Genomic DNA, 19090 nt, shown 5'->3' with positions numbered 1-19090 from the left:
TGTGCACACAAGGCTCACAACACTTCTGCTCTGGAGTGCGGACAGATTAAACATCCAATCATACATCTCCACAGGCAGATTTTTTTTGTCAGCAGACTTAAAACCCGAGATATCTTTGCCATTACACTCATGATGCAAATTTCGCGTGAAGAGATGTATAAAATTGCCTAGACAAACCTCAAATGGAACCCACTCAGCATGCATCCCACAGACCCAGAGCGGGAGCGATCAGGTCTGGCTCTCCCTGACAAGGAATGCGTCACTCGCACGCCGGTCTCGTCACTCCCGAAACGCCCCGCTGGGCTCTGACCCAGGCCGGCCGGTTACCTGGTTTCTGACTGGCCATCTGTCTGCGCAGGGCGGCCGCGGCAGCCGCCTGCTGGGCCGGCACCAGGACCGCCAGGCTCCTGTCTGCCGGCGGCGCGCCGTGCTTCACGGTCTTCGTGGCGAGAGCCGTGCTGTCCGCACCCCCAGCACTGATCTTAGGAGTCGGCACTGAAGAAAAGCAGGAAAAAAATGAAAAAATGAAAAATCCCGGAGCAGACACTGTGCCGCTTCGAAGTATTCCTTCATCACGGAGGCACACCTTTGCTAAACTGGGTACTGGCACAGCCATGTGCCAGGAAGACATTCCTTAAGTCACAGACGAAACTGGTGGCACCCACAAAACAAGTCACGCAGGCTTCAGCTGGATTTCACAGGACTAATTCGATCTTTGCTTCTGGTACTGAATCGTAATGACATTTCAGCCCGCCTGCATGCTGCTGGTTCGCTAATCTGTTCGCTAAACCACTGCCGCTTGTGCAGACCTGCTCTTTTGCAAAGCCGAGGGAGCTGCTCGTGTTACTATCTGACCTGGGCTGAGGATGGAGCCAGGACCAGGGACAGGGCCCGGCCCGAGGCCCGCGTGGACCTTGCTGAAGGGGGTGGACTGGGCGGTGAAGCCGGGCTGGATGGAGGGCGTGCGGACCACAGCGGGGTGTCGCGGCACAGACAGGGGGCTCTCCTCCAGCTCCTCCGCCTGCGGGTCTTCGGGCTCCAGGGCTTGGGACTGCGAGGAGGTGGAGCTGACGTCATCCAGATCCTCGAAATACTTGGGCGAGAGGAAGGCTGACCTGGACAGGTTTGCTGTTCAAGAAAGCACAACCCAGCTGACTCTGCATTCACACTTTTAACAACTGATACGTGATCTCAAAATCTGTTTGTGCTTGTAAAAATCTGTTCTTACTTCACCTATACTGAAGCGTGAAGCTGATCAGGGTATAATGATATAATATAGCAGTATCGATCATTTACATTTTGTTGACATTCCATTTGATGAAAGGGGTTATTTTGCAGCAACTGATGGATACAAGCTATTTGTACCTGGAGCTGTGGATCGAACAGGAGGGGTGTTCCTCTTGGAAAGGAAATTTCTCAGCTGGGACTGCTTCACCGGAGACATCTTAGCTGAAATAAAGACAAAGAAATGACAGCAAGAATGATTTGCACAGCAAAACACCTATAAAGAAACAAAACAATCATTTGTCATTATTAATGCTTTACAGGTTACATCTGGCAATTGGAATCTCTGCAATACTTAAAAACACAAGAATGTACAAAAGCACATTAACATATTCCTTCTCTGCTGTTTATGTAAATGGGAAGACTAGAGTACGTTTGGAAACATTTTCAGTGAATTGCTTTTACCTGGAGATTTGGAAGGTGCTTTGGGGCTGGTTTCTAAACTGGCTTTCAGCAGGGCACGGCGCAAACTCTCCAGCTCATTATCCAATCTGCAAAACACAAATGTTCACGGGGGAGTGTTAAAACTGCAGAAAAAAGTAACATCAGTCAAGCTGTGTTTGTTGTAGTTGTAATTGTAACAATATTAAAAGAGCAGCAGTCAACAATTTTAAACCTTCCTACAATTTACCATAGATTTTACTGTAATTATCATAACTCTGAAGAGCACTGATCTTTCAGCAAGACCGTTTTCCCTGAAGAGAACGCAATTATCGGTCACTGTCCTTTAATAAGGAACAGTTTCGGATTTCTCCATCAGTGTGGACTGCTGAACATCGAAGCCTTACAAAGCTGGCAATTTGTTGCAAAACCAAATAAATTATGGCACGAAATTGTTCTGTACTGCTTCAGTACAAAACTTCCTTTTGGCAAAACACTAATCCAATCCAAGACCTGTTTTTTAGATCAGGGACATATTTCTGAATTCTTCAAATGGATTCACCTAAAAGGGGAAAACAAACGTGCAACTGAATGACCAGGTGAAAAGCCTCCCTTCCCCTACCACCTAGCAAGCATCTCCTCATCTAAGTCCACTGCGCTTTGAATTCCACACATGGTTTTCACAGCCTGATGTGACTGGGGTCAACAACACAGTTTGACTTCAGATGGCATGATGATGTGACAGCTCCCTCCCCCTGCGCTCCTTGATGCAGGCAGCCTCTTCATCAGCACAAGGGAGAGATCCGGATGACCTACCCCTGCACGGTGGGCTGCGGTGAGGCCTGGCCAGAAACGCTCCACTGGGAGGTCTTGCTATACAGCCTGAGATCCTGCAAGCTCTTCACCAGCATGCCGAGCTTCTGCTTCTGCTGATTGATGATGTCCAGGTTGTTGGCAAGGGTACTGAACAAAGCTTCTCTCTCCGGAACGATAAGATGCCTGAACAAAAGTAGGGGAGAAAAAAAACAACAACCAATCATGTCAGGATGAAGGATGCAGACAGAGCTGTGTGTAGAAACACAACTCGTAATTATAACCCCAGATTAAAATCTGATCCAAAAAGCAGGATAATGGTTACTTATTCACCTATTCTTTTACAACAAAAGCATTATTATCTTTGTTATATATAAAATTGGCTTGTGACTTGCTTTATACAATTACATAATGTATAGTGGCGCATTACAAAACACAGAAGGAACAGTATTAAAACTATTAATAGGGCTATACTAGGCAGATACATCTACCAAACGTGTAGCATCAACATTCTGCAAACAAATTACACAGTGAAGCAAAACAGTGAGATAAAACAGCTGAACGATTACAGCAGATACTGCTCAGGCATGTAGTACTGCACGGGCTGGTCTCTCAGCAAAACATCTTACTTCTGTTTCTTCTTCTTCTCAAGCTGCTTCTCCCACTCCAGATCAAGGACGCCATTCACATCTTCCACAGCAAACTTGATGTACTGGTACAACCTCCGAATTTCCTTAAAGAAACGCAAAATCAGACAACTGGACATCTTGCAGGGTTGAAGGCAAAGGATTTTAGCATGGAATTGCTTTGTTAGCCATTCCTGATACCCGTCTAAGGAACAGTGGGTATTGCAACTACACTGCAAGTTTTAATTCACCTAACCTTGGATGCCAAGACGCTGATAGGATGTCTTCACATTTACATCGCACAAATACCATCGCTGAAGAGCCAGGGATCCCATCCTGTCTCGTATTACCTTCAACTGCTCCTCACTCCTGGGGTCCAGAGGCTTCTTGTACAGCAGCTGCAAGTATTCCCGATCCTTGTTGAGCTCATTCTGCGATCTGGCTTCCTCTACGCCCGCAAATCCCTCCAGCATGCTGGTCTTTAAAGTGCTGATGTCCCCATGAAGAGACTGTGTACAAGGACAGAAAGACACAAGTCTGGATGTGGAAGGATTCCTTATCAGCCCAACTAGGTTTCTTAGCGCTGCTGTAAAAGACTGAGCCTCGTGACTGCTTTCTCTGCTCCTTCTTATTAATCTAGTTTCAATATGCAATTTTTGCCCCAGAAGTGATATGCACACCTCAGTCGTCTCTTTGATCTCCAGGATGAAGGTGTGAAGATCCTCCGATTCATTCCTCAGCTCCTTCATCTGCTCTGGGTTGCCCACGCTGAAATCCGCCTTCTCTGTACGAGCTTTCAGGTCATCCAGCTCCTTCTGGAAGTGAGCGATCTACATGGCACACACAACAAACAAAAACACCTACATGAGTTACACGGTCAAGTAGGGGTCAAAACACTCACCACAAATAAAGCTAGAAGACATTACATTATTTTCTGCCCTTTCCATTGATTCATTCCTTTTCTAACTTCTTCTGCCAATTCGGGGTCGCCAGGGAGTCGGAGCATACACCCTGGACAGGACCACAGTCCATTGCAGAGCAGTCACAGAGAAACAGACACGCACACACTCACACCAGGGCCAATCTTCCCAGAAGCCAATTAAACAGCAGTAAGTTTTGGACTGTGGGAGGAACTGGAGCTCCGAGAGGAAACCCACGTGAACACAGGGAGAACATACAAACTCCACACAGACAGCAGCCCAAGTCCAAAACTGAACCCAGGGCCCCAGCACTGCAAGGCTGCAATGCTGACCATTGTGCCACTGTGCCTCCCCAATACAATTTATGTGAAATAAAAACAGTTTTAAATGCCACTCTTCACTCACTCACATTACTTAGCATTTGTTAACATCCATCCAAGAGACATCCATTTTTACTGGAAGGGTTATAGTATACTACAAGGACCTCAAATTAAAGTGAAGCATACCCACAAAAAAATCTGAAATTTGGTTAATTGTCCTTTTCTGCTCAGGTCTGCTTTGATCTAGTCCTTACCTCCTCCACTATTCCTGCCATGATGGGGTCAGAATCCTTCCTCTGCTGCAGCTGTTTCTCCAGAGTCTTGACTGAGACGGGGGTCTGCTGGAGGAAGAGGGCGCGTTCAAATGAGCTTGAGAAGACGAGTGTCAGCTCTCAATAGTTGGGGGTTGCAATTAAAAAATATTTGTTGATCCTAAACTGAAAATCATAATTCAGCACTTGGAAAACAAAAGATACCATCTCTTCAAATAAACGGTTTTAGTCCATGGTCACAGCACTGCCATACCTGAGGAGTGGCTGTTCTGACTGAGGCCTGAGCAGAGGAGCTTGGCTTCTGTACCACCGGTGTGGGTGCAAAAGTCTGTGCTTGTCGGGCAGGGACTGGACAGAAGGCAGAAGCACAGTAAAATCACTACAGTCACACTCTGCAAAGAAATGGCAATGTCTTGCCCTGGAAAGCCTCAATCAATCTGGTGTCAAAGGTCAGGCATGAACCATCGATTTCTTAACACTTAACCAAAAAAATTAGCTGTCAATGAACACATTTCTTCAACCTTAGCACATATATGTAATTAAAATCAAATAAATTAATATAGCAACATAGCAATAGCATTTAAGAAGCACACCTGAGCTGGCGGCAGCCTTGCTGGAGCCGGGCAATGGGGTGGACTGGTTCACCGGCCCCGGGAAGCTGGCCTTGGGCGCGGGGGTGAAGAACTGCTGAGGGCCCCCTGCTGCTGGGGCAGGAGTGTCCACAGCCGAAAACCTGGACAGGAGAAACGCACTGTGATCGCCAGGGGCAGTGTCTTCACTTTCCCCGTCTGTGGACTGTGAGCAAGACTCATTGCTCGTCTTGTCACGTTTCTACACAGAACGTTTTCGGTGTGCAGACGGTGCCCCCAGAGCCCGGCTGCTGCCCTTCCACGAGAGCGCGGAGGATCAAACAGAAGGAGTGCTCAGTGCACTGAAATGGGACTACAACCCTTAGAGCCTCTCCACAAGAAAATAAAAATACTTGTTATATTAATAGTTTTCTGGACACTCAAAGTGCTTTACAGGTCATGGGGACTCCCCCTCCACCCCCAGCAGTGTGCACCCCCCACACACCAGCTGTCAGTGGGGAGGAGAGCAGAGTGATGAAGCCGGTTCAGAGAGGGGGGTTATTAGGAGGCCATGACTGGTAAAGGCCAGGGGGGAAATTTGGCCAGGACACCAGGGTTAACACCCCTTCTCTTTTTGAGAAATGCCCAGGAATTTTAATGACCACGGGGAGTTATTTCCCTGGTTAAATGTCTCTTACACAGATAAGCAAATTAAATAAGCAATTACACTCATTAAATTAGTCGCCGTGAGATTTTTCAGACCTGATCCACCCTACCTCTCGCTGAGGTTCGTCTTCACCGCGGGCGTGGCCGGCTCCGGGACGCTCCTGAACCCGCCGAGGGGCGAGGAGCCGGCCGGCGGCCCGGAGGGTCTCTCGCCCGCGGGCTTCGCCGCGGGGGCGCTGAAGGAGAAGGCCGAGGCAGAGGGTGCCGAGGACAGGGGCCTGGGCGCCGCGGCGGTGAAGGAGAAGCCTGCAGCTCCGGACGAGGGGGCAGCCGGGCCCGGTCTGCAGGAGGCCGGGGAGCCCAGAGAGAAGGCGGAGGGGGCTGCGGGTAGCTGCGCGGCAGACGTGAAGGAGAACCCTGAGCCCAGACCGCCACCGGGGCCCGGAGCCGCAGCAGGGGGCCCGGCTGGGGTAAACAGCACAGAGGCGGGAGCCGGGGTCGAGGCCGGAGGCCTGAGCGCAGGAGGCCCTGCCGGTATACCTGCACTGTAAGGTGGAGGAGAACCAGCACCTACAGCAAGATCAGCCAAATAAAAAACAAAGATTAGGGGTCGAGAAGGGATGGAAAAAGAAACAAATGCTCTTTTGTGTTCATGACGCTTGTGAGGCCGAGGTGATGATGTGTTACTGACCATACATCAGTATGGTGATAATATATAATACAGTAAGATCTAGGGTCCACTTCTGCTCATTTCCCTCCAGAAAACTGAATGGATTAGTGCTTGAATTGCCAAGAAGGTTCATATTTTGATGCACGTATGCTTCACCAACACATACTGATTTTAAACGTCTGCTTTGTAGAAATACAAGACAATACTATGCCCTCGTCAACCTTGAAATGCGTCGTTCAAAGCAGTAAGCTGTTGCATTAAAAACCCTGAAGGACTCACTGGCGCTGGGCTGCCTCTCGCCCTCCACAGGCAGGCTGACTGGCACAGTGCACAGCTGCTTCACCCCTGGGTTCTGGTTGATGAGATAGAAGGGGCACAGAACCCCATCAGTGGACAACAGCATCAGGATTGGGGCCGGAGGAAGTGTCTTCTCCTCACCTGCAACAGAGAGCAGTGACATTTTTAAAACTGCCGATTATTTTCTGTGTTCAACAAAGCACATCGGAATCGCCAACTGTCTATCCACTGGGCTTGACAGCTCCCAGAAGTCTCTGTGACGTGGACGTCAGCCTCCCTCAGCTGCCCTCAGAGAAACTGGGCGCCGCTTCCTGGGAAACTCGGTCACAGAGGAAGTCGGCTCCTGGCGTGTACCAGACTCAGAACTACACTCTGAGCCCTAGCGTAGCGTCTTCATGAGCCGAGCCCCTGGCCCCCCAAAGAGGTTTTAAAATTAGACCCAAAGAGACAAGAGTCCGGGTTGTTAAGATGAAGACTCACTGATAGGGATCAACTCCTGGCTGGTGTAATCGATGGCCACCCCCAGGGGCAGGGTGTCGTCATTGTTCATCGTCACGGGAAGTTCAGCCCTGCTGGCATCCTCCAACAGCCACAGCTCCCAGCTTGTCTGAGGAGAAGGTGACAAACAAAATCCGGAATAAAGCAGTGTCACACACTGCTAAGAAATGAATGGCTAAGCACCACACTCAATAAAACTCTTTATCTATAACGTCACAGAACCTGAAGAAGAGTACAGGAGTTGTTTTAAATTCACACTGTTCTTCGCCACATTTTACAGGTGAGCGCTGTAAACAAATCCGCCTTAAAACCTTATCCGATTCCTTGGATTAAATCTCTACAAAATACAATTCCAAATTCAGCTGTTTATCCCAGCACCATCTCTGATGAAAGATCTCAGGCCGCAGCCTTGCAGAAAACTTTCTGAAGCGCTTGTATCTCGCATGTTTCAGTACGACAGGCAATCCAGCGACAATCTGATTAAAACGGCTGCTGATACCTTGTCATCCTGCTTGGCGATGATGCTGACTTCAATGGAGGCTGCTGATGCTGCTAGAACTATGTCCCTGTGGAAATGGGAGAAATTGTCAATTAAAAAAAAATCACGAACTGTATTACAAAGATGCATTCCACAGCTGCACACAAAGTTGGAGTATAAGTTCAAGCAAAACAAGTGTTTATAACAGACACATGGCTCAAGCAAGGGGCTTGAGAGTGGACCCGTGTCTGCAGGTGAGCTCAAAGGAACAGAGAGAGGTCAATTTCATGCTAAAAATACAAAGTGCAACTAAAACAATGTTTTAGCTGTGGAGCTTCTTCAGGTGTAGTACAAGACTAAGTAGACAAATTGTTGTGTGCTTCTTCTTTACCCTTTTCAGAATGAAATATAACTCCTGTGTGACGTGCATTTAATTTGTGTTTTAGAGTGCAAATAAAAAAATGTTTGGGAGCACAGAAAATACATTGAAATGGCTTTGAAAAATTAAAAAGTAGTTTATACCACATTTTCATTTGAGTGGAGACAGACCAACCAGGCTGCCCAGAACCCCAAGCATGAAAGGAGGTAGCATTATACAGTACTCTTTTTCTGTTGGAAATAAACCTCAAAATCAGAGTAATATTAAATAAAACCCATGTATAAAGCTCACCAGTCTTCTATGTGGCTCAGGAAGTAATGGTGCTGTCTCTCGGCGCAGGACCCATAAACAATATCGTTGAAGTTCAGGTACCTTTCCTCTCGCTTCTCATCTTTTTTCTTTGGAGCACAGAAGAAAACAGCACACCGAAAACCTATAAACCATACTGCAAAACACTGTTTCAAGTCACACCTTCCCTGTGATGTTTAATTCCAAAATTAATCCTCAATCAGCAGTGACTGCCATTGAGATGTAATGAGAAATAACTCAGCAGGGTGTTATTAATGTCACGCAATATGTGATACGTATGCATATATGTGGTATGTAAATATGTTCCCGTGTTTAAACTTCCCATAGGTGCAGTTAGCACTCAGCAGACCTGGGAATGAGACTATAGAAAAAGCAAGGTTAGGCGCACTGGGCACCTTCTGTACGTACAGGAAGGGAGACCACCACCAGGTCTGGGGGAGTCTCCAAGGCATCGTCGGCAGCCGTGTACACCACAGCAAACACATAGGTACTGAGCCACAGCACATCCAGCACTGAGAAGACAAAAACACCCACGTCAGGAAAGCTGCGCTTCGAAAAACACAAAACAAGACTGGGATACATACTAACTCCAGGGCATATAATTCCAGTCCTTGTTTGTCACTTATTTGAACCAAATACTTATAACTGGCAATAAATATCACTGCTGCTTCCAGGGATGCATCAATGAAGTCTAAGGGGCAATAAAACTAGAAGGATTAATCCTCACTTACTGCATCGAACTGTAAACCTCTTTATGAAGCATTTAATCAGCAATACATGAGGAAATCAATAGGAATGGGGCTTTAGGAAGGCATGTAGAAGAAGAATTGCTTTAATGAGCTGCCAAACAGTCTTCACTGAATTTCTCTTAGATCTTTTCCATGGTGAGTATTTTGCTTTGCATCAGCTGCGTACTTTATCGTCAAGGAAAAGATCATCTAACCTTTAGCTTGATTGTCAGAACTGTAGAAATGTGGACAGGGGATCACTTTCTTCTCTTGCAGGGTCTAAGAAAAAAAACATTTCTTAAAATATATTAAAATCAGGAAAAAATCCCACAGTAAATGACTCTCGTGGCAACAGACTTCATATCATATTGAGAACACCACAACAGAATAATATTAAATTAAGAAAAAATTACCTTGGTTTTCAGAAGAGTTAAGTTATACTGTACTTCTGGTAATGAATGTTTCAGCCTTGTGGCCTTGTTTTAAGAAATGTGCAAAAACAGATATTAAGTTTAACTTGTATTTAATATGCAGCTTTTTTGCTGCATCTTTTAACTCTATAAACTGAAGCAGATCAAGACTCCATTTAAATTAAACAGTGCAAGAAATTATTATTAATGCGATTTTTATCCTTTTTGCATGAGTGAACAAACTTACAGGGGAATACTGGGTCACAGTGGCATTTTTCTTTCCAGCAGCCACCTGCTTGCCTTTGGGACTCCAGCAGACTGGATAAAAAAGAAGCGTTGCAAAAAAAATTAACTTCATTTAAAAATCTATTGAAAAAAATCCGGGAAAATACTGTTTTTTCTTTCTCCACCCTACGTACAACCTGTTCACCACAGTATCACTTCAACAAGCTTTATCCAGTACATTGATGTTAAGGATTGAGAACCTTTTAACTGAGCTACACCAACTGATAAAGGAGAACACCAATTTGACAAATCACAGAAATAGAGATGAAGGGAAATCTCTCTCTCTCTCCCTGACACACGGTACATGTAACTTTAGATATGTCAATAAAACAACAGTGCTTTAAGGCCTTGCACCTGCATCACAACCCATTAAACAGATCTGTTAATCTTAATGGGCTCAGTGCACTAATCTTGGGGTGGATTAGCCACAGAGGAGCACGCTCACCACATGTGATTCCCTCAGTGGGGGGCAACTGAGCCTGCAGCTTAGCACTGTCCAGGACCTCCAGAACCAGCATGCTGCCGTCAGACAGGCAGGCCGCCAGGAGGGAGGGCAAGGCCGGGTTCCACTTCAGGTCCTTCACCGAGGTCCCCGCCTGCACGGCCGGCCTGAGGCTGGTGAACGGCAGCTTCTCTGGCTTGGCCTGAAGGGAGAGGCACGGCTACGTCAACGCGGTGACTTGCAAAGCGACTTTCTCTTTCCTTCCTGACGTTAAAGCTGGAGCTGCCACGAGCGCTGGCACTGAATAACAGGCAGGTACACTCAGGTACACTCAGCCTCAGGGCTGCTTTTCAAGTGAGCTGCACTGCCAACAGGTGGGGAATCTGTTTCTGCCAGCCGGGAGGATGTATTACTTTGTGTTATAAAACTGCAGTCAAATGCAGTAAAGTCCTTTTTAAGAAACATGCAACTACAGTGGTTCATGCTGGTCGCCATCCTCTGCTGGAAAGCTATTTTTCCCATTAATGCTTGAAAGCTGTTTTACAGAAAACCTCCTCTAAAGCTCCAGGGAGATGAGATGACAGAAGGAGCTTTCAGTGCAGAAAGCCTACCTTATTGAGTAGAGTTCGGACGTCAAAGAAAGACAATTTCACCCCCCCCTCAGCGGACAGCGTGCACACAGACAGGGTGAGCTCGTCACAGCTCAGAGCCACATGGTGCACAGGAGATTCCAGAGCAACGCTTGTGCCTTTTACACCCTCCACTGAAAAACAGAGAAATCCAGATGAATTCCTGCATCAACATGAAACACAGCCACAATAAAACTGTAAAACAAGAACATACCATAGCAACACAAAACTGATAACATAATTGAACAAAAGATAATTACCACGAGTATTGTATACAACTAAAAGCACAAGTTATGCTAATCTTTTACAGATTATGCACAAGGATACACATAAGGTTCCTATAACACAGCACTCTGATTTGGTTTAGAGCTGTGGGAATCTTCTTAAAATCATACAGGTAAAGCAAAAACAAATGTTTTTAATATTGCATTTGTTTACTGCACCCTGTCTATGCAAGAGTACTCAAAATTATTTTACAGGCTTTAGAGAGCTATACAATTTTGGGCCAGAATGTTAGGGTACAGATCCTAAGTCTGAATTGGATACAGGCAAGTGCAAGGATTTTCTCTGGATTGACTATATTGTTTAAATCTAACTGGAAACCAATCAGCTATGATCCATGTTCTCACTCTGCTCAGAAGTAAACGCCCTCTGAAGTCGCACTGTACCTATTTCGTTGGGATTGCCTTCAATCCGGTTTGCTGCAACGATGTCACAGGTTTGGAACACTTTGAGCTCCGTGTCATAGCCTATAAAAGTCAGCCCATACTTGTTGGAAACCGCAAGCAGGCTAGACCTTTCTTTCGGCAACTCCTCTGGGGTGTCAAAAATGCGGATCTTCTTCATCTGCCTAAATTGAAAATCCTGCAAACAACAAATAAAAAGCATTTAAGCCGTGCACCAACTCTCTGTCCTCCTTAAAGTCTCTTGTAAAAACTGTTTACTGAAGAAACAGACACTGACAGTGCTGTACAGTTACGTTACAGTCTGTGGACCTTAGACCATGAAGTTTATCACTCAGTCGCAGAGGCAGCATTCCACAAGAACAAGATCTGTTTTCTGCAAAATGACTAAAAAGCACCCCCTTCCATTCCAGCAGGAATAAGCCGGATTTACATATGTATACGATAAACTCAGAACTTTCGAAACGAAGAAACGAAAGTGAAAACAACACTCAAATGTTTGCTGGCATCCTCGTAGATAATAGGTATGGAATAGAAAAGAACGTAAAGCCTAATCTAACATTTCATCAAGAAAATAATTTGAATGCTTAACTGAAAAATATCTTACAACTGTAAGGCAAATGTCACATTATAAAATAAGAAAATACATTCTAGACACACGAAAGTGTGACAGAAGTATCTAAATACTTTTTTAAGAATAGCTTTAGCGTGTTTCGACAATCACAGCTGTCACTCAACCACGGCAAAAGTCTTAAGAGGGGCAAACCACGAAGATGTCGTGCACTTGGTACTGCAAATCGACCCATGTGAACTGAAAGCTTCACAAATTGTTTCAAACTCTCACCTTCATTTCCCTTTCGGGAATTGCGTCCAAATCGTCGCTCATCTTGTATCACCGCAAAAGCAAGGATAAATGAATAAATGCAATAGCAGAAAAACAGTCAATTGTATTAAGTTTCAAATTAGTCTGAAACTCAAATTCGCAATAGTTTCACGAGCCTCCTGACACCATCACGGCTTCTATCTCGTGCGACTGAGAATCAACACATCCGTCGCATGTCTTACGTCACAGATTCAAAACTATGGCGCCTCCCCTTGAGAAAATCAATTTACTGTATTATCCGTCACGATTTCGTGTTAAACATGACTAAAATGGATAAAAAAATAAAAGTGCGTTATTCGCTATTTCTGTGCATGTAAAACTTTTCAACCTCTTGTCCTGGCTGGGATATTGAATTCCTCAGGAAAGCACATACAAAGCAATGACGCTCTTCGTGTTACAGTGTGATGTATCAGGAAAATGTTGTTAGAAAATTTAAACTGATGAGCTAAAATACACATCGTGTGTGTGACAATAATTGCTACGTACTAATATATGACGTAAATTAAAATTATACAAAACTAAATGGTTAAAAATTAAACACCACTTGGAAAACTCACAATACTAAAATAGTCCACAATGTGGCGCTGTTTTTCTAATAGTTTCGTTACAGAGCTCCGTGAGGTTGGCCCTCCTACAGACAGCACAAACGATGAAACCCACCTCATTCGTTGTTAAATTATATCGATCTTGAAACGAATACCTAAAAATGTGAATATGGGCTCTCGTGTTGCAGCAGCGGTAATTTGGAAACTGGTGTCTCTTCACCAATGAAAGGAGTACACAAGTAATACATTTTCGAGAACATGGTTAAAAATTAAAAGAAAACACCTAACCCAAAGAACTAACATAGTAACTCCTCCCTAAATGTAAGAGTGTTCATTCGTGTAAAGGCTGCAATGTCTGGGGTCAACTGGTCAAAAGATCACAACTGAAAGGTCTGGTGGTCGTGACTTTGCTGTTTTGTACGTCACAGGGTGACGTCACACCCAGGAAAAGAAGGCGCTATATTGAAATATATTGAAACACCCACCTCTTGGTAAGAACATGCAATTGTTTGCTAGTGTTCGCTTTTTGAGACTACATCTCGCAACTCTTCTGATTAGGGTATGTGATATTCGTGACAAATCTAATTTTCCTGCTCACACAAACGCACAGAAGACACTGATATTTAATGCAAAATCCACCGCCACCCCCCACCCGGGCAAACAGAAGAACACAACTGCAGAGCTGTTCCTCTCGCACCCGTAACAGCGCTTGAACTGGGCAGGCGGGGTCACTGGAGGTCAAGGGCGCCGTGCATGGTCGCGTGATCACCGGAAAGACAAGGCGCTATATCTCGGGAACGAGAGCAGCACAAACGCAGCACTAACGACTGAGACCAGTCCGGTTCCCCTACGACGTTGTAGGGTCACCCCCTGAAAAAGAAGACGCTATATCCAAGGAACGAAAGCAACTTTCAACGGCACAAACGCAGCACTGACGAATGAGGTGGGTTTTGTCGTTTGTGCTGTCTGTAGGGGGGGCAACTTCACGGAGCTTTTCATTACAGGCTGTTGGGAAGTACGCGCTGGCTACTCATAAATATGATTATGATCCATTACTGCTGCGGAAAACAACACGTTGTAACGCAGACGGCCGCCACTGCAGGTTGTGCGAGCCGGCTTGCCAGCGCGGTGACGTCACCGCCCTTCCCTGTGAATAGGGAGGGAGGCTCAGGGAGCTCTCCCTGTAGCTCAAGAGGCTGGGTCCCTGTTGAGTGACGCCGGAGTCCCGGGTTCGAGTCCCCGCCGGTGGGGGGGGCCGACCTGAGGCGGCAGCGGCAAGGGCGCGTACCCACGTGAACCCGAGAACGCTACACTATATTTAATAAGAAATTCTCCTGATAATTAGACTTGTTTAGATAATAAGATTTGTAATGTCTTTATCTATGGTGATACAATCTGTTATGATACAATTATTATGTATATATATTACTGTACATTAATATATAAAATAAATATGCCCACTGTATTCACCCCCCTAGGAGCCCCACTACACTGCAGATCAGGTAAAGAAGTGCCAAATTGCTATAACTGCAATACAATTAAGAGGGAACTTAACTTGGTGGGTGAGATTTTGAGGGTTTACCAACCGTTCTCTTACAAATAGGGCAATGGGTCTTTGGTTTTTGGAAACCAAGTAATGAGAACCTCAGATTAACATCACTGTAGAAAGGCAGCTCTTCCAGAATATCGCTGGTGACTAGACCAGGGTTTGTGGAAATTGTGGTTCAGAGGGAATCCCACCACCTACAAGTCCACCAAAACAACAGGCGATAGTAATTTGTCTCTCTTTCTGAAATCTGACATGATCTAGCTACTGTATGAGGTTGGTGATGCAGCAGGGAAACAGAAACACAAAAAGATAAAACAAAAAAATAAAATCCACGACTTCAGACTTCACAATGAGAAACGGACATTATAAAAATGATTAATCTATGACAGATGTAATAGATAAAAATTCTGATTTAAAATGGAAATATCATTTTTCTTACACTATTTGTGTAATTTTTTAAATAAATTGACTATTTGTGTAATTTGTTAAATAAATGTATATCAATACAGTCATATACAGTAATAACAACGTTAAAGGATTTTCATGCAGTCTATGTGTCTAAAGTCTCTAGACCTCAGCAGTTTTGTTTCTTCAGTAGTTTAGGAGGAGTTATTACAAGAAGAACCTTGGCTAAATTCTTCACTATGTCCTGTCAGAGGAATGCTTATCTGGAGTATGAAACAGGATATTGTTTTTTAAAACATTCATATCCCTGTATTTAAATATGCCAAAGTTAAAAAAGGATCAAAATAGATCCACATTTATTCCTGTACGGCATCTTAATAATAATTCAGATTGAATATGTAGGTTTTAGCACTATTGTTTTTTAACCAAAAACATAACAAAGCAACAATACTGCAAATTGCTTTCCGATTAGCTGACAATAGAAGAAAACAAACGGTATTTGTACTTGGAAAGGTCAGTCCCGCTGATAAGCTTGTTGCAATTGTTTTACAGCTGGTTTCATTTCCAAAACTCCGGGTTGGACAGACTCAATGAGTTTTGCATTGAGAAGCCTACTGTAGCCTTCTTACAAAAACTTTTGAAAATGTCTAATTCAATTCTGATTCATTTTTTAAAATTCCATTTAATTTATTAGACATCATGTTTATGCAGTTTGGTAACAGAAAAAGAACTCAATCCATAAACAACAGAAAGCCAATCAGAAATCCTGTTAGTCTGAAACAAGGTTAAGGTGCTGTAATGCATTGAATATTCCTAACTTTTTAATGGCTTTCCTTATGTGCATTTGGAGCCCTGCTGATAATTATTCTGACTGTTGTTCTGATAAAATATCTTAAGTTAAATTACTTAGACTTAAAGTTGGATCCAAATGTTCCTTTTACTCTTTGGTTATCTGTTTTCCTTACTTTTATTGAAGTATTAATATTGTGGCTCTCTGATGTGTCTGAGTACATGTTCTACAGAATATTGAAAAGGTATTAAAGTACAACACAAAAACGGTCAATATCTTGATAGTATAAATACATAAGAAAGTTAACAAATGAGAGAAGGCTGTTCAGTCCACTTTGCACATTTGACTGGTTGTAGATAATTTATTCCAGAGAGCCTTCTTGCAAAGTCTTTAGCTGTTGATTATAAGTAATATAAAATCAACCTAATGGATGAAAATATTGTGCATTTGTAACAAGGAATAGTTAGACAAGTGAGCAACACAATTCCTGAATTATGACTTTTAATACTCTGTCATCAACTAAAGACAATTTTAGCCTGGTCTGATTATTTTGGAAAGTTCTACCAAGGAGGAAAGGGACTTGATCAGTTCCCATTTTTCCTGTCTTTCTTGTTACAGACACCCACCACTATTTTGGTTAAAAAATGCCTCCTGTTTTCAGTCCTAAATCTCCCCCTTTTAATTTCCATTATTCACAGATCTTGGTTGTACAGTATGATTCCCTCGAGTTGAAAAGCAATATCCTTTGAGGGTTTTCGGTACTTGAATTTTGCCTGTAACTGCCTTATTTATTTTTATACGGTATTCAGACTGTTTTACTAAAGTAAAATGTAACAATAATTCTCTGATCTGTCAGTTTACTGCTAACTAGTATTTTAACTAGCCAAAGTGTTCTAACTAGTGACTAGTGCTTAGAACATTACAGGGTGCAGGCAGTGTAAATAGGTATTAAAATATGGCACACATATACTGTAAAGTCTCCTTCCAATGAGTCTCATTTACGTAATGTATGGTGAAAAGGGTTATTTGTGTATAGTATAGTAGTTATTTCTAGTTTATATCTAGTGTTAACAAGAATTCAACTTATATTATAGTACTGGTAGCAGTGTGGAATGGCAGTTAGGTGTCTAGACTCATAATTGGAAGGCTTGGGTTTAATTCCTGGGTGGGGAACTCCTGTTACACCTCTCAGAAAGATACTGCACTCAGACTGCTCCAGCAAAATGCCCAGACATGTAAGTAAATGGGTACACATGTAAGGCGCTTTGGGAATAAAGCATCAGTTAAATAACTTACTTATTACATCATGTTATAAACAAGTTCTAAAATTAAATGATGAAAATAATCTCCTTAGTCAATCTGTTGAATATAAAATCTAATTAATTTTTTCATTTAATCGGTGTTGTGGCACAGAGCTAATTAAAATAGAGCAGGGGATTACAGTGTCACAGAGCTGTCAACGCCAGGCTCCAGAAGTCACATGTGGAGCCCAGGGTGCACATGTACATTCCTTCTTCCCTTCCTAATAGCTCTTGTCAGTCAAAAGCATTCTTGATCAAGAAAACCCTAGTCTGCAGAAGAAAAGAGACTAACACGTAGGCATTGTATTCTACACACTAGGTGGGAGATTGCTGGAATAATGGCAAGCGGGAATGGAAAGAACCCTACGGGGAAGATGCAGACATGTAAGAGTTTAGATTGTGTTCATGGAGTGCTGCTCACAATTCCCCAACAGAAAATCCTTCGTTGAAGAGCAACCCTTGGACAAAAGGCTGTAGTACATTGTAGAGAGCCGTAATCTAAAACCAGCATAAAAGGTTAAGAAAAAGTCTGCTTCCATTGCACTCTATGGTCAAGGACCTGTGCTGCCCGCACAATAGCCCCACAGCAGTCAGCTGCAATGTCCTTTCACCATTCAGGTTTGTTACAGTGTTCTGGGCTTGATGGACTCACATTGTGGTTTATTGTTAGCTACACCTCACCCAGAAAGGTTTTAAAGTCTCTTTCATAAGAGCTGCCAAAAGCCTGCACACGACATGCGAGCCCTGCAGGCCAAACTGCACTACCTAATCAGGAGCGTGATGAACAGCCTGGCTTTTTGAAACCCATGTTTGCAACAGCACTGGTTAGCGAGGCAGATAACCGGGAGCAATAGATAGCCATCTCAATATTCCCCGGGTCCATTTAACAGTCTGCTCATTAGTCTGCTGTTTAAGTTAGAATAACCTATTTATATATCTCATTTCATTTGCTTTTATACTAAAGCAAGGTGAGGCTGTATCAGGAGCATGTCTTCATCTAAAAAGCCAGTTGCTGGATTCAGAGACCTACAGTAGGGATGGGCAAATACAGTCTTGGAGAGCCAGAGTGTCTGATTTTCATTCATCTTAATTATTTCATTAAATTGGTTATTTTGATAAGAACTGAAGTTTTTTAGGTTTTAATGAGTAGATAATGGAAAAATGCCTGTGAACACCTCAGGATGCCAGCCCTAGAAGACTGAGATTATTCAACAATGGTCTAACTTTTCTGCAGTCCACAAAGTATGATATAGGGTCTTAGAAATAGTGTGAACACGAGATCACTAGTTTTGTTTTGTAAAACTAGTTTCATGTCTAATAGGATTAAAATGAGTTGAAGGTGCCCCACTTACATTTGCAAATAAACAGAATAGAAATTTAAATATAGTGATATTTCTGTGAGGCAGAAATGTATTCTCCTTCCAACTCTGGGCTTGCAAAACGCTCCAGAGAAATAGCTGTTTTTGACATGAACTCGTGAATATAATAAAGTTTATGCAAGGATATGTCTACTTTTTTTTACATCCCAAAGCAGCTGTTAAAAATAGCCGAGAAACTGGTTTTGATTTAGCAATTGGTTTCCCTAAATGGAAAACTATGCTTGGTGCAGGCGGCTTCTAAAAAAAAAAAATACTTTTTGAGGACACATTTTTTAACACTCAGTTGAAAACATTGTGAGTATTCCCAGAAGCAGTTCATGGCCAATAAAGTAAAGCAACTAAGTTTGTTTACTTAAAGAAGATATACAAAGGAAAAAACAGCCTCGAGGTACCAACATTTAAAAGAAACTGAAAATTAATTAGCCTTTACATGTATATTTGGACCCAGTGGCATTTAATTTTAAGTTTGTGTTAGCAATGTCCTAAAGTATAAAATTAAAATATTTTAAACAAGAAAAGCATAAGAATATGTCTTGAGGTTGCAATTTTTAGGTTAACCCATGCTGCAGTTCTACTCCT

At 43.4% G+C, this 19090-nt stretch overlaps 1 protein-coding gene across 4 annotated transcripts in view; it reads right to left on the bottom strand.

Moving 5' to 3' along the window:
• The window catches only part of nup214 (nucleoporin 214), a 59664-nt gene extending 46974 nt beyond the window's left edge, over nt 1–12690 (bottom strand). Inside the window, exons 1-23 of one of the 4 annotated variants that reach the window (XM_088940651.1) lie at nt 12504–12690; nt 11645–11840; nt 10959–11110; nt 10351–10549; nt 9868–9938; nt 9426–9489; nt 8891–8994; nt 8465–8571; nt 7816–7882; nt 7299–7425; nt 6801–6959; nt 5962–6421; nt 5210–5349; nt 4870–4964; nt 4599–4685; nt 3785–3934; nt 3455–3613; nt 3108–3211; nt 2482–2664; nt 1690–1775; nt 1366–1449; nt 856–1128; nt 328–495 (exon numbers count right to left, since the gene is read on the bottom strand). In XM_088940651.1, coding sequence (XP_088796777.1) covers nt 328–495; nt 856–1128; nt 1366–1449; nt 1690–1775; nt 2482–2664; nt 3108–3211; nt 3455–3613; nt 3785–3934; nt 4599–4685; nt 4870–4964; nt 5210–5349; nt 5962–6421; nt 6801–6959; nt 7299–7425; nt 7816–7882; nt 8465–8571; nt 8891–8994; nt 9426–9489; nt 9868–9938; nt 10351–10549; nt 10959–11110; nt 11645–11840; nt 12504–12545 — 3277 coding nt within the window. In that variant the 5' untranslated portion in view covers nt 12546–12690. The remainder of the gene's footprint in view (nt 1–327; nt 496–855; nt 1129–1365; nt 1450–1689; nt 1776–2481; nt 2665–3107; nt 3212–3454; nt 3614–3784; nt 3935–4598; nt 4686–4869; nt 4965–5209; nt 5350–5961; nt 6422–6800; nt 6960–7298; nt 7426–7815; nt 7883–8464; nt 8572–8890; nt 8995–9425; nt 9490–9867; nt 9939–10350; nt 10550–10958; nt 11111–11644; nt 11841–12503) is intronic. The other 3 variants (XM_088940652.1, XM_088940653.1, XM_088940654.1) reach the window with 3 other exon arrangements.
• Between the last annotated feature and the right edge of the window lie 6400 nt (nt 12691–19090).

This window comes from Atractosteus spatula, chromosome 23, assembly GCF_055471065.1.
Source record: "Atractosteus spatula isolate fAtrSpa1 chromosome 23, fAtrSpa1.hap1, whole genome shotgun sequence".
NCBI lineage: Eukaryota > Metazoa > Chordata > Actinopteri > Semionotiformes > Lepisosteidae > Atractosteus > Atractosteus spatula.
Note: the sequence above shows the minus strand (reverse complement) of the source record. Positions and strands in the feature narration are given on the sequence as shown.